Source organism: Eulemur rufifrons, chromosome 9 (genome assembly GCF_041146395.1).
Source record: "Eulemur rufifrons isolate Redbay chromosome 9, OSU_ERuf_1, whole genome shotgun sequence".
Classification (NCBI taxonomy): Eukaryota; Metazoa; Chordata; class Mammalia; order Primates; family Lemuridae; genus Eulemur; species Eulemur rufifrons.
In genome coordinates this window covers 4,043,418-4,058,256 of record NC_090991.1, presented here as the reverse complement: position 1 = coordinate 4,058,256, position 14,839 = coordinate 4,043,418, and the positions used below count along the sequence as shown (strand labels likewise).

At 47.8% G+C, this 14,839-nt stretch overlaps 1 protein-coding gene across 3 annotated transcripts in view; it reads left to right on the top strand.

Moving 5' to 3' along the window:
* The first annotated feature begins 6,999 nt into the window (after positions 1-6,999).
* The window catches only part of FBXW10B (F-box and WD repeat domain containing 10B), a 31,058-nt gene continuing 23,218 nt past the window's right edge, over positions 7,000-14,839 (top strand). For all 3 annotated transcript variants that reach the window (XM_069481886.1, XM_069481885.1, XM_069481883.1), the window contains exons 1-6: positions 7,000-7,504; positions 9,335-9,499; positions 10,326-10,526; positions 10,618-10,745; positions 11,516-11,638; positions 14,611-14,720. In XM_069481886.1, the coding sequence (XP_069337987.1) occupies positions 7,000-7,504; positions 9,335-9,499; positions 10,326-10,526; positions 10,618-10,745; positions 11,516-11,638; positions 14,611-14,720 (1,232 nt within the window). The remainder of the gene's footprint in view (positions 7,505-9,334; positions 9,500-10,325; positions 10,527-10,617; positions 10,746-11,515; positions 11,639-14,610; positions 14,721-14,839) is intronic.

The window sequence follows — 14,839 nt, the reverse complement described above, 5'->3', positions numbered from 1 at the left end:
GAGAGGGGTCTGTCTCCTCTCCTCAAGTCACCTGGACTCGTGGACTTGTCTGATTTCTCATTCAAAGGACAGCTCTTCAAGTGTTTGAGGACAGCTCTCAGGCCTCCCCAGGGAGGTATTCTTGTTTTCATGCTACATTTCCCACTTTCCTTCATGGTCCTTTTCCCCCACTGGTTACTTCATCCTGCTTTCCACAAATAAGCTCCCTAAGATTAACGGTGAACATTCGTGAAGCCTTGAGGAAAATGACAAACTGTCTTTCAATAGGTCTCTGAGGCCATAACCTGAAGACCTGGTGCAATTCACCAAAAATGGAACTTCTGGGTCTTCTCCTAGGACCTGTGCTAAGGCAAGTCTCTTCTTCTTTGACTAGTCTGATGGGCCCATCTCAAGAGTATGTGACTTTAGCATTGCTTGACTTGTTTCCAGAGACTCTGTCCCATATTTGTATCTAAGGATATAGACAGTGTGGGATTTAAAGGTTTTTTTTTTACTTTAATTTCATCACATCATTGCTGCGTGCTGAGATAGTTTAGACTCATGATTCTGCATCCAGTATGTTAGATGTCCTTCCTAGCCTAGTGTCACCTGTAGGATTGGCAACTCTTCTTCAGTCTTAACCTTATTGATAAAAATATTGATGTAGGTAGGGCCAAATCCAGAACTTTACAGCACTCGGTCAACAGCTCCTGGGTTTATTATACTCGTGCTGGGCATGGCTAGAACCGTATGATAATGTAGCCTCCACCCTTTGCACCCTTATCCACTGGACATGATGAAAGACTTTTTGATGACAGAAATCAAAATACACTCTATCTGAGTTTCTTTGATTTTACCTGTCTAACAATGCTTTCAAAAGAGAAAATGAAGTCAGCTTGGCCTGCCTGTTTTTTTTTTTTTTTCAGAGACAGGATCTGGCTCTGTCTCCCAGGCTGGCATGCAGTGGCCTGATCACAGCTCACTGCAGCCTTGAACTTCTGTGCTCAAGTGATCCTCTTGAGTAGCTAGGACTACAGGCATGTGCCACCACGCCCAATGGGATCTTGCTATGCTGCCCAGGCTGGTCTTGAACTCCTGACCTCAAATGATCCTCCCACCTCAGCCTCCCAAAGTGCTGGATTACAGGTGTCAGCCACTGCACCTGGCAGACCTGCCTTGTTTTTATAGAACCCCTATGGGTTTTTGATACTTGTCACTCCTTTTCTAAATGATCACAAAATATTTGATAAACCATTTTAGAATTATGCTGTGGGCTAATGTCAAGTTTACTAGTCTGTTATTTCCAGAATCGACCTTGATTTTTAAAAAATCAAGATGATTTTGCCCGTTCCCGTCTTCTACTATTTTTCCTAGTTTCTCAAAGATTCCTGCCTGATTTGCAGTCACGTAGATAAGTTGTGTCAGTGTCTTAACGTGTAATTTGTTTAGGCCAGAACACTGGATCTCACATAAAAGAAACCATTTAGGTGTCTCCTCACCTGTCTTAAAGTTTATTTTCCTGTCAGATTTTTTTTTTTTGTCTATTAGTTTTCAGGTTCAAGACCTTTCTTCTTGATATAAAAGATGAAAGCAAAAGGAAGGGTTGGGCATAATTGCTTTCTTTCTGTCATTTCTTCAAGCAATGAGCATATCTTTTTTTTCTTTCTCTTGGTCTGAAAACTGAAAATTGCCTAAAACAAATAAAAAAACTAAGGAAAGAAAAGCAGAGAACAAAGGCCTATTTTATATTCTCTGGCATTTTCCCGAGCTGTGTGAGTATGTGCCACTCTTTTGTTTTTACCTACCTTTATCTCCTCTTCCATTATGCAGACTTATTAAATAAACACAATAAAACTAAATTAAACAAAAGCCTGAACTTGTCAAGAGCTTGCTTTGGTGCCAGATGGTTTTGTTCCATGACCAGACCATTTGTGATTGCAGAGTCACAATGTAATCTTAACCACTCCGTAATTTATTCTTGTCTCAGCTTTTTGAAATCCAAGCACGCAAGGCATTCTCTTCCAGGAGTCTTATGAATTCTGGATAACTCCCCACATTGCCCGTGATTCATGATGGAATGATGAGATAGCAATACTGGTCCAACTTGAAGCCCTTATCTTGTCAACCTGGCTCAGTATGTTTTTCGAATGACTATCCTCAAATCAAGTCAATTCAACACCTGTGGCATTTATGACGTGTAAACCGCTGTGCTAGGTACTAAGATAGAGTAACCCAGAAGATAACTCGCTTTGATCACAAGAAGATGATTTAAATTGAAGTGAAAAGTGTTCCTATGTGAAGAGCTAGATAGGAATCTACTATTGGAGACAGTGACGGGGAGGCGATACATGAAATGGATGCCCCATCTCCGTGTCCTGGTGTGCCGCTTCATTCTCTCAGGCCATCTTCGGTGACTGAGTTCTCTACTGTGTCGTCACTGACTAACTTCCCCCACTCCCGGAGCCGCCACTCCAGCCCCTGGACCCGCAGATGGAAGATGGGAGGAGAGGCAGGCCCTCCTGCCTGTTGCCTGCTTGTCCCAGCTCCCTCAGGGTTCGGCACCAGCTCCCCTCCCTCTGCTCCTGCGACTGGACGTCTCGGTGGCTGGGCAGGGAGGTCCACTGCGCCACGTGCCCCTGATATTCACACTCGGGGCACTGGCTGTGCCAGGCTCAAGCAGAGTGCTGGCCACCCTGGGTTTGGGGGCAGGCCCAGTTTTTATCTCCATTGCAGGCTTGGTCCGTAGTCTTGTGGAGAAAAATCTCAGGATCTCCCAGAAGGAGGGAGGCAGGTACTGGAAAAGAAGAGAGCACAAGTCAATTCACAACGGGTCAGTACGGCAGTGGTTGGTCATTTGAGGTAAGGATCCTTTCCCCCAGATTCATAACTTAAGGTGTGACCCTGATGAGTACCTGAAAAAAAGTGTGTGTATGCGCGTGCGCACTCACCCATGATTTTATTATCTCATATAAAAAAATAATTTTGAAAAATCCTGCCAAGCCAGTCGCAGCCAACCAAACTGCAAATAATGCCTTAGGCATCTTCGAGGCATTGAATTGAGCGACAGCAGCTCGGTGTTTGTGGCCTTTTCAGATAGCAGTGTGCTCTCCAGGAGTTCCCGTACAAACTGTCAGCCTTTCTTCAGACCCCTCCTCCTGTCCTCCTGCTGCCCCTCCTCCCTCTTCCCTTCAGTCCGTCAAAAGCTTAGTTTGGAAGTGAAACTTTATTTTCCCACAGGGTGCTCCAGGCTTTACGCTGCACTGTGAAGGTGATCCCGTAGGTTTTGTGTGTCAGCCTGCTGGTCTCTGCCCTGACATTGCTCCTTCAATCTTTGCAGCCCTGTGAGGTACATGCTGTTTCTCTGTTTTCTGGAGTGAAGATGACAACACTAGCCATTCAGAGAGGTTATGTAACTTGCTCAAGGTCACTCAATAATAAGTTGTGAAAGAATTAAGTAATTTATGCTTGTTTCTGAAATGAAGCTACTTTCACAGATTTTGAGACATGAGCAAAGCTTACTTCCCAACCAGCAGCATCAGTGTGTCACCCGGGAACTTGTCAGAAATGCACATTCTCAGGGTCCCAGCCCAGAGCTACTGAGTCGGGAACTCTGGGAGTGGTGCCCGGCAGTCTGTTTTAAGAAGGCCTCTGAGGGATTCTGATGCACGCTGAGCTTTCACCTGTTCTGTGCTTCAGCCATCAGTAAGCAAGTGTCTGCAATGTCAGTACAACAGAAAGATGTTTTTGGCCACCCCGGGTGTACCCTACCTCCCTGGGGGCGGCGGGGCGAGGAGGGGTCAGCTAAGTTGAGAACTTTTCTGTGCTAAGCTCTCCCTCTTCTGGATAATGAAACATTTCTAGCCAATGCCCTTGTTTCCCTAACTTCTCCTTTTCAAACCAAAGGGCAAATCGGTGAGTTGGAAACTCACTGGTTTCTCATGAATAAAAGCTTTTTTAAAAAATTTAACCTTGACAACATATGTGATACTACATGATGGGAAGGTGATGGATAAGACATCACAACTTCTCTGTACAGAAGTCCATTCATTTGACCCTGACAGCCACCTGGGAGCTGGGTGGGACAGTCCTCTCTATTTTGTGGAAGGGAAGTAGGCTGAGAGCAGTGAGTGAATCATCCAGGGGTATAATTCACCCTCCTACCTGCTCACGGCAGAGCCCAGCTTGCTGCTTCGTCCTCCTCCCCTGAAACCTGTGCTCTTTCCTGAGTCCCTGCTGGCTGAGCAGGGCAGGTGGCTGTAGGGCAGACAGAGGGACGGGGCTGGACCGGCAGAGGCTCAGGTCCTCTGGGGCAGTGTCAGGCATGACAGCACAGGTGGTGGGGATGACGTGATGTCCTCTACCCAGCCAGCCGTGGCCACAGATCCTGGGCTTCTGCGTGCCACGTGGGACGGTGGGAAAAGCAAGTGGAGGTTTGGGGCGGTATGGCGACGGGGTTTAGCCAGGATCATGAATGAAACAGAATAAAGCAGGGCAGAAGGGAAAGGTAGGGGCCTGGCACGAAGCCTGCGGGCTGCTTGTAGCCTGGACACCTGAGAGATCTCCAGGTGCGCTTCCCGTCCCAGAGTTTCCTCCACTGGGCTCCTGTGCCTCACTCTGATGAGACCTATTGCCACCTCTGTGGGTCCCCCTGGCGCCACTTCCCCACTATGGGCCCATGTGGCCCTCCACCCAGGCCACATTCTCAACCCAGATCTCAAAAGGCTCCAGCTCCCTCCTGAGCCAGGTGCATAGTCCCGCCCTCCACAAGGCACAGGTGAGTGGCAGGCAGGGACGAAGGTGGCAGGGAGTCACCTGCTTGCACTTGCTCGCTCTGGAGCACCCTTTGTCCCTCTGTTCTCAGGAGGCTGCCCCTCGTCATTGCCAAGAAGCTGTTTAGAAAAGGAGGTGCCGAGTGTGGCGATGACGTACTCTGGTCCCCTGGTGTTTGAGGAGAACGTGTGTGTGTGTATGTGCATGTGTTGCGGTGGCGGGGATGGAAAATGAACCGTGGCTAATGTCTGAAACCCAGTGTACTGGGTGCTGATGGAAAGCCGGGTGAGTTGCCGTGTGTGTGTGTGTGTGTGTGTGCGCGCGTGCACACGCTTGCTTGCTTGCTTGCGTGTGTGTATGCAGTGGTGCTGAGGGGGATGGGGAGCTGCCACGCTCACCAATATTTGTGAATGTAATCTTCACACCACAGCACCCTGCAGGGTAGGGACTACCGTGTCTTCTACAGATCAGGAAATCGGGGTGCGAGAGGATTGAATTGCTTGTCCAAGACCGCACAGCTGGTGAGAAAGAAGCAGGATGAGATTTGAGCTGGTCGCTCGCTCTCAGACCGCAAGTCTGTGCCGCTCTGTGGGGCTGTAGTGAGTACTCAAACGCGGAATTAAGACTGAGGTGGGTGCATCAGACTGCGTCCTTACGTACGTCAGCCTCACAGATTAATATCTGAGTTTATCTGAACCTATAAAAACAAGCTACTTTTTTTATGTGTCTATTAGAAATAAAAAATAATTAATAAAAAACAAAATACTTTTAGCTTGTGGCACTTCTGGGGGCAATATGCCCCCCCCCACATATTCCAAAGTCTGCCTTGGGCCTGCCTTCTCCTTGCCATCCTCCTTTGTCTGGCTTCCTGAAGAACTAGATGTTCACCATCTGTGCGACTGCCATTGCCAGTTGTCCCCCATCCCTGCGATGACCTCCATTGCCTTCCTCTGATTGTGCCTGGTCTTCAGACCTGGGCTCTAGGAAGGATGCAGTATTGCAAACCTTTTGGTTTTATCTGGAGCGATGATGATAATAACAACAACAGCAGCAACAACTACTCAAATATATCAATATTTTATCTACTCCTAGGAGGTAGCTACAAGTCTCCTCATCTACCTTCTTCTCTCCATCCTCCTAAGTACGTGAAGACGCTGAGGCTCAGAGCGGCCAGGTGCAGCTTCTAAGTACTAGAGTCAAGGCTTGAACCTAGTCTTGTCTGAAGTAGGAGAATGTCTCAGAGTGCCTTAGAAACTCTTTTTCTGGGCTGCCCAACATTTGCATGGGTACTTTGGCTGCAGTGAGATTTCTGGCCACCGTTCCGAAGCAGTTAAATAACTTTCTGTTTTTACTTGGAGATGACTTCAGAAAATGACTATAAAGGTCCTCAGGATCATTGGGCTAGCCACCTCATAACTGAACAGCTGTAAACATAAGAAATTTACATCTTATTTTATATTCATGAATATTTAAGAGTCATTAATAACAACAACAATTGAAGCTCAACACCAGGCTCTACGATATATTTTTTTTTTTTTTTCTTTAAAAGGAGTCCAGGCCGGGTGCGGTGGCTCACGCCTGTAATCCTAGCACTCTGGGAGGCCGAGGTGGGCGGATCGTTTGAGCTCAGGAGTTCGAGACCAGCCTGAGCAAGAGCGAGACCCCATCTCTACTAAAAAAATAGAAAGAAATTATATGGACAGCTAAAAATATATATAGAAAAAATTAGCCGGGCATGGTGGTGCATGCCTGTAGTCCCAGCTACTCGGGAGGCTGAGACAGGAGGATCGCTTAAGCCCAGGAGTTTGAGGTTGCTGTGAGCTAGGCTGACGCCACGGCACTCACTCTAGCCTGGGCAACAGAGTGAGACTCTGTCTCAAAAAAAAAAAAAAAAAAAAAAAAAAAGGAGTCCACATGTTAAATTTGACTAACAGCATTCTTGTTGTTCTAGAAATGAGATGACCAGCTCTTCCAGAATATACAGCAACTGCCTCTGCATACATGGCGCCAAGTTTAGGAGATTTACGGTAAAGCCCTGTTTCCTAGGAGTTCAGTACAGAAAGCCAGACTTCTGTTGGCAGTTTCTGGGAGACATACACTTTCCATCCATCGCAGCAGTTTACTTTTTCTCCAGGAGATGTTTATAATAGAAAAGGCTCAGTCTGGGTATTTATCCATTTCCCCTGTTCCCCTGGTGTTTGCTGGCGTTGCAAATGGGCAAGGCTAACATGAGCTGGTTGTCTCAGGATCATGGAAAACCTGGAGTCGCGGCTTAAGAATGCCCCGTATTTTCGCTGTGAGAAGGGAAACGATTCTGTCCCCGTGTGCCAGAAGTGTGAGACGTGTATCTTGGCATGGAAGATCTTCTCTACCAAAGAGTGGTTCCGGAGGATCAACGAAATAGCGCAGACGAGGTTTCTAGTTAGCATTCTGGAGCAGTTAAATAGCTTATATTTGTTACACTATTTCCAAAATATCCTTCAGGCCACACAGGGGAAGGATTTCATCTATAGCAGGTCCCGGATCGACCTCAGCAAGAAGGAGGGGAAAACCGTGAGGTCCTCGTTGAACCAAATGTTGGATAAAACCGTAGAAAAGAAGATGAAGGAGATGTTGTACTGGTTTGGGAACAGCACCCACCAGACTAAGGCCAATTACACTCTCTTGCTTCTACAGATGTGCGACCCCAAATTGCTGCTCACTGCTGCCAATGTGATCAGAGTCCTCTTTCTGAGAGAGCAGAATAATATCTCAGGTAAACAAGGGCCCACAAAGACCACAGGGCAAGACCTCAGGAGCCTGCAGGGAACTGCAGGTTTGGGCAAGCTCAGGTAGATGAGGAGTGTCCAGAATGCAGCACAGGGTTCTTGGAGCTGACACCTTGTTCTGACACCTGATCCTGTTTGCCAAAGGAGAAACTGAGGAATGTAACTTCCTTCAAGAAACTGTAAAATGGCAAATGCAGGAGGAAATACAGAACTTTTAAATGTCAAGCATTTAAAATGGATTTTCGTGTCCCTTAGACTGAGAAATGTCTGATCCCTGCTTCTCACCACTTAATTCTAGTGTTGTTCCTGCTTTAGGGACTGGACTGGGCTTCAGAGGGGGTTAAGAGAGAAGCTGCTAAATTGTTTTGCCTTCAGCTGTCCTGCCCAGAAACTAGGCCAAGAGGTCAAACCTTGGAGCTTTTTTTTTTTTTTTATTCATTCACTCCACCATATTCCTTGCTTACACATAAAATCAAAACTTAGAGGAGTTTCTCCGAGGCCGGAGATAGCTGAAGGACCACATATGTCTAGGGTGGCAGTTCTCAAACTGTAGCTTGTATCTGGTCTCCAGGAGGGCTTGTTAAAACACAGACTTCTGAGCTCCTCCCCCAGAGCTTCTGACTTAGCGGATCTGAGGTGGGGCCCAGGATTCTGTATTTCTAACAAGTTTCTAGCGGATGCCAATGTTGCTGGTCTGGGGACCTCACTTTGAGAATCACTGGTTTAGGGTGTCAGTGAGAGAATCTTGGAAACATCTGGCCAGCTGGTTCAGGGAAGCAAAAGAAGCCAGAAGGGAGGCTGGAGACTTGGGATCAGGAGGGCTCTGGGAGCGGGAGGTCCAGGGTGGAGAAGGGCAGGTGCAGGGAGGGGTGGGAGGAGGCTGGGAGGTGTGAGTGCATGGAGGAGTTCCAGAGTTCGGGCTCTAAAGGTTCATAATTCCTAATGCCAGTGAGACTTGAGTTTTGGTCACATTTGTAGACTCATGGAATCCTAAAGAATTTTAAAGCTAGATGATCTAGGAAGCGATTAGATTGCAATATATGTCACTTGACTGCTTTAGTGTGTCAGGGATATAAAAGAAGGATAATACAGAATAAAGACCTGGTGAAAAAAATTGGAGAATTGTAGGGTTTTAAAACTATAAATTAGATTAGAGATCAACTAGTCCAATTTCTTAATTTTATAGATCAGTAGGCCAAAGTTCTGGGAATCTGAGGGATTGGCTTAGGTCACCCAGCAAGTGGGCTGAAAACCAGGGTCTCCTCCGGAGCGCCTTGCGCTGGCCACACTCCCCGCAGGGGAGGGCCGGGTCGTCCCCACCTGACCACGCGCTCCCTGCTTCCTTTCAAAGGCCTCATCCTGCACCACAGGAATGGGCTATTTATCTTGGAGTTGTGTGAGTCTTGTTACAGATTGTAGCAACCTTCCTCTTTTCCTAGGGAAGACTCTCTTTAAAAACTTAAATTTTCTAATGTTACTCAAGGGAAGTTATTTCTGTCTTTAAAGCAATTCAGCAAGAGCTTCCAAAATGAGTCCCTCTTGAAGTTCCTGCCCATGACTCTCTCCTTGTGTTAAATATTAACGTATAGAGAGCTAATACATTTTGCATTGGAGATGGGCTGAAAGTCAAACGGGGCCTGCTGAGATCTTTGCATAGAAACTCAGGGGCCCCAAATAAAAACAAACGTAACTGCCCTGTTCTGTTTTCTGTATATTTAAAAAAAGGAAGGAAAAATAAAACCATTTCTCTCCACCTCATTTTCCTTCACACACCTGCTTTTTAAAGAGCAATTTTGTCTTGGTCTTTTGTTTTTCAGAGCTTGATCAAGGTTCCACCAATGTGTATTTTTTACCCGAAAGAAAGTGCAGCCCCACCTCTGAGACCTCACATGTCTATTGGGCAGCTAGAACGAAGCAGACATCCTTTCCTTTGTCCAGAGCCTCAAGAAGTGAAACTGTGCCGGGGAGAGCATCTCATCCTGGTGAGTGAGCTCACCAGCTGGTAAGGGGAGAAGCAAGGATTAAAATTGCTCGGTATACTCTAAAGCCCGTGTTTCACCTAGAGACACTTGAAAATAGAGATCAGAAAGGAAACTATCAGGGGGTTTCCTTTGAAGACCTCCTGCCCCGGGCCATAACCCATCATCCAGCCCCGGTGCTCTGGCATGGTGGGCAGCTCTAGAATCCAGCCCATCAGTGGCTATTTTTGTAGCATTGGATTCAGTCTTGAGGAGGGAAGAAAAACAGTGGGGAATTAGGTCCCTGAACTCCAGGCCCTCCTAAGTTGGGTTCTGAAGCAAGAAATATACATGAAATACCATAGGAAACACAATATACCAGAGGAAATATCATAGGAAACACAAAGCATAGATTCTAAAACACTTTTTTTGTGGGAAATTTCAACTTTCAGAAGTAGATGGAACAGTATGAGAACCACCCAAATAACCATCACCCAGCTTCAACAATGACCAACATTTTACTAACTCTTATTTCATTCATCCCCCTTTTTGTGTTATAAATTATTTACAATTTTTTCTTATTGGGATATTTTCAAGGAAATTCCATGATGCCATTTCAGACTTTGCTAATATAGATGTCTCCTTGAGTTGAGAAGGCTGAAAAGCACACGTGTGTTTGGGTCAGGAGCTTCTATTGTCATGTAGACAAAGAGGTGACAGAAATCCAGTGGCCTAAGGGTAGACTCCAATGAGCTTTATTTTGGGGAGAGCTTTTGGCAAGGACTTGTTCTTGGCCTGGAGTTACGACAGAGACAACTCAACCATGCATCTTTCTCTGGCTTCATTCTAGAGGGACAGTGGAAGAGTTCGCTGCAGTGTATTTCGGAGATGAACAGGGTGTTTTCTGGGAAAGCGAAGAGTGCCAAGCTTGGGTACGACCCCTGCAATCTGTTGGTTGACCTGGAAGAGGTTAAGGACGTGTCTTCTGTATTCAGCAAATACCGAGACTTCATCCGTCACCTGCCCATCCACCTCTCCAAGTACATTTTAAGTATGCTGGGATGGCCTAGAGGTTTCGCGGACACCTCCCATCTTGGCCCAGTTCTGGAGTTTCTGGGTCCATGTTTGTTTTTTTCCTCCAGGACTGCTAGACAGAAACACCTTGAACAAGTGTGCTTCCGTGAGCCAGCACTGGGCCGCCGTGGCTCAGCAGGTCAGGATAGACATGTCGTCGCAGAACTTTGTTCAGAACCAGATTACTGTCTTGCAGGTACTTCCTGGCTGGGAGGGGAGCACCTGGAGGCCGGCCTCGCTTCCGTGTTCAGCCTGCCCTGACCTTTCCGTCGCCCTGGCAGGCCCTTGGCTGGCCGCCCGCTCCATGTCGGTGGCTCCTTAGGCTTCCACAGTCCCTTCCTTTTGGTCCACACTCCTGTCGGTCACCATTTACTCTCTCATTGTCAGTGCCGCCAGCAGGGACAACACACATAGAAACCGCTCAGGAGCAGAGAGGCAGGCCCTTTCCAAAACCTCACAAAACAGGGAAATGTTTTGCCCCCAGGGAGTTTTATTGCAGCTTAAGCAATAAGAAAGCCATAAGTGTGTTTCTGCGTCAGCCTCCTATGGTACATAGATGTTTACAAAGCCACAATGTCTATTTTTAGGTTAAAAGGCAATTTTCCTCCGGATAGTAATCATCTCCAGCACTTTTACTTCTTAGTTTCTTGCTGGAAGCCTCACCCTAAGCCATGGGTTCTTGGTAGCTCGGATTTTTTCCCCGTAGAGAGAGATGACAGAGGACGAGAAGCAGCAGGTGCAGCGAGGCCGCCGTAGTCTGGAAGCTGCTGCCCGTCTCCGCTGGTCCCCTGCAGGCATCCGGTGTCCTCCTCGAGTCAGTCTGCACACACTGCGGGCACAGCTGGCCGGGCCGGGCCTTCCTTCCTCAGCCAGGGCTTACCCGTCTTTCAGATTTTGCCGAGAACTAGTTTTTCCCTTCCTCCTGGAGAATGGAACCGAGAGCAGCCATCTTCTGTTTTTTCCCAGGGGTCCTACACAAGGGGAATAGAACCAAATTACGCCAACAGGCTGCCTGTCCCAGTCCCTAAAGTGTCGGATGACGGGAAGCGCACACGTGTGAAAAGCCAGAAATGGAAGCCGAGAACGAAGGTGGGTTCCAGCAGCACCTGGGGCAAGTGGCTGTGAGTGTCCCATTCTTAGTGGCCATTGAAGGCTGAAGTCCAGACTCAGCCCTCGAATAAGGACAAAGGACCATGGTCTTCCCTAAGGGAGGCTTCATCCGTCTTGTAACTTCAAGTGACTTGCAAGTCACTTCCTCTTCTGAAGCCTTGATTTCCTCGTCTGTTGAATGAGCGGGTGATCTGGTTGTCCCCTCGGGTTCTCCCTTACTTTAAACCCCGTGGCCATGTTCTGAGTCCACGGCCCCAGGTCATTTAGTGGAGAGTTCCAGGCCAGGAGCCACGCTGGCTGCAGCTGGGCTTCCCCTCAACACTGTCAGCCCTGCCTCTGGGAGTGGCAGGCATGTGCGGCTCAGGAACAAGGACACATGGGGAGGGTCAGGGCTTGTCCTGAATGTCCAGGGTCTGGAATTAGTTCAGCTTCCTCATCTCTCACTTCCAGGTTCCTTTTTGTTCCCGGATAGGAGGGAGTTGATTAACTGTAGCCCTCCCCACCAATTCTTGGGCAATGATGAAGAAGAGTAATTGGAAGACTCTTGGGCTCTGTGCCTTGCCTGTGCAGGGATGGTAGTTATTGCTAAAACCATTACATGGCGGCCCACTCCTCTCTGCTCAAGGTCCCTCTATTTCAAAGTCTATTCAACTGGCCCAAAAAGGATACGAAATGAGGGGTGATCTGACTGTGGCTCCCCATAAGGAAGTTGTATGTTATAAATTAGAATTTGAGAAGTAGAAGCATCCAGAGAGACCATGTAGCCCATGTAGACAGACATGTCGGGGCCAGACAGGTCACACAAGGGAGGAGTGGGCGGCGTGGGCAGTGGAGGGTGGTGGGCTGTGCTGTGATGACCTGGAGAGTTTACGCCCCATCTGAAGAGCCAGTTGCTATTCAGCTCCTGCTGATTATTGCCTTGGGGTACTGTGGACCTGCCAGACCATCTGAGCCTTCAAGAGAAGATAGATATCTAAACTGTCACATGAAATCTCTTTTCCTAAATGCTGGCAACCAAATAAAAGCATTTTATAAAACTACATGGGCGAAAAAAAGCACATTTGTGAATCTCCTTTGACCTGTAATTTTCGTCTCTGAGCTGGTCCACTTACCCATTTTATAGACAAAGCAACTGAGGCTCAGAGAGGTCAAGATCTCCCTGCCAGTTGAGTGATAAAGGCACGTTTCGAGTGCAGACCTGCTCTTTCCAAGTCTGTTGCTCTATTAAGTGTAAGAAAATGAATGCCTTTCTTCCTTGGGTGAAGTAGTTAGTAATGGCCCAACAACAGGGAGTACTCAGACAGTGTTTGATATTCTAGGAATGTGTAAGTTAAGAAAAGGGAGAGAAACAGGTAACACAGTATGGAGACTGGAGGGGAATAGCGAGACTAAGCAGTTACAGGGTCTCTGAAGGTGGCGGTGAGTGCTCGGAGAGGTGCCGATGGCCGTGAGCACAGGCAGCATGCTAGGCGCGGTGCCCACGGCTTTGCATACACCATTTACTTGATACTCACCGTAGGTCAAGGAGGATCATCACTCCTGGTTTATGGATGTGGACATTAAGGATATGATGTTGGGAAACTTGCCCACGGCCTCATAGCTGGTCAGTGGCAGAGCTGGGATTTGAACTCAGGTCTTTTCCTTCCCAATGACTCCGCCATGTGGCTTCTAGGGCTCACAAAACTTAGGAGATGAGCAAGGACCAGGGACTTTCTGCCTGGGCCAGGAGAAGCCGGGGAAGCCTGATTGAATTCAAACCAGGATATGGGGCGCTGCTCGGATGCTGGAAGGGAGGCAGGTTGGCGGATTCCTCTGGGGGCCGACTTTTTGGTGGGCATCACTATTTGGTTAAAGATTTAGGAGGAGAGTGAGCAGAGGAAAGAGGGCATCAGGGAAGAGTCTAGAGGCATGGAGAAGGCTAAGGTTTTGGAAGGAGACTTCAGAGGAGAGGTCCCCTGGAGGACTCTGGGCTGCAAACACGATGCTGTAGGCTTCTTTGCTTTCACGATAAACTCACTCTACTTTTTTTTCCTCTGCCAGTCTAGTGTGACTATTATTTCCTGCTTTTTGAGGGTGCCATATGGCTGGGAAGAAAAGTGGAACTGGGAGTCCAATTCAGTCATCTATGCCAGAATTTAGCATGCCTGGCATGCCTTACCTGCTCAGAAAGTGTGGGATGGAGGATGGAGGGAAGGAAGAAAAAGGGAAGGCAGGAGGGAAAAAAGGGAAGAAGGAAGAAAGGAAAAGGAAGGAAGGAAGGTGGAAGGAAGGAAGTTAGAAGGAAGGAAAGAAGGAAGGAAGGAAAGAAGGATGGATGGATTGACTGGGAAGCAGAGGAGAGCCCCCCTGTCAAGGCTTGATAAAATTTATTTCCCCTCCCTGAGACACCTCATCTGTAAACTGATAAGAACATGTTGTGGGGCCAGTGACCTACTTTGTGAGGCAGCTGTAAGGACAAATGAAAGTTGTAGATGTATGAAAACTTGGAAATGCAAATGCAAATGCATAGAGTGTGTAGCAGTGATTTCACACAGGGCTTAAGTTCCCGTGAGTGCGCTTGGTACTGTCAGGTACCTGGACTATATCTGTGAAACCCCAATTTCCATGCAGTGGCCGGTCATACGGCCCCTGTGATCATACCATCTGTGAGCTCATTTTTGGAAAAGTTGTATAATCAGTGACATTTGGAATTCAGCCTCGAAAGTTCATGGAATTAGAACACACAGAAAATACAAAAAGGCGAAAGAAGAATTAGGCCCCTCGACTCTGCACTTTCTAACTCATGGATCACTTTGGTGCCTGCTCCTGGGGCCCCCCTTCACACATAGCAGCAGCCTCAGACTTCCGAGGAAGAATCCGTGGGGCCTCTGCCCTTGCCAGGGGGACGCTAGGGGTCTGGGACTGTGGGTAAAGGTGCTGCCATACTCTGACTCCGAGTATTCCCTTGTTAGAATGACTACAGCCTGTGGACTGCATACCAGAACCAGGAAACTCAGCAGGTCATGATGGAGGAGAGAAATGTTTTCTGTGGGACCTACAATGTCCGCGTTGTCTCCGACACGTAGGTATCGGGGTCAGAACCTAGGTCTCCGGGGACCCTGGAATCACCCACACTGGCTTCTCAGATTCCCCTGGCCATTGTTTACTTGGAAAGGCAGTCCCCTCCTCCCCTCAAGCTCT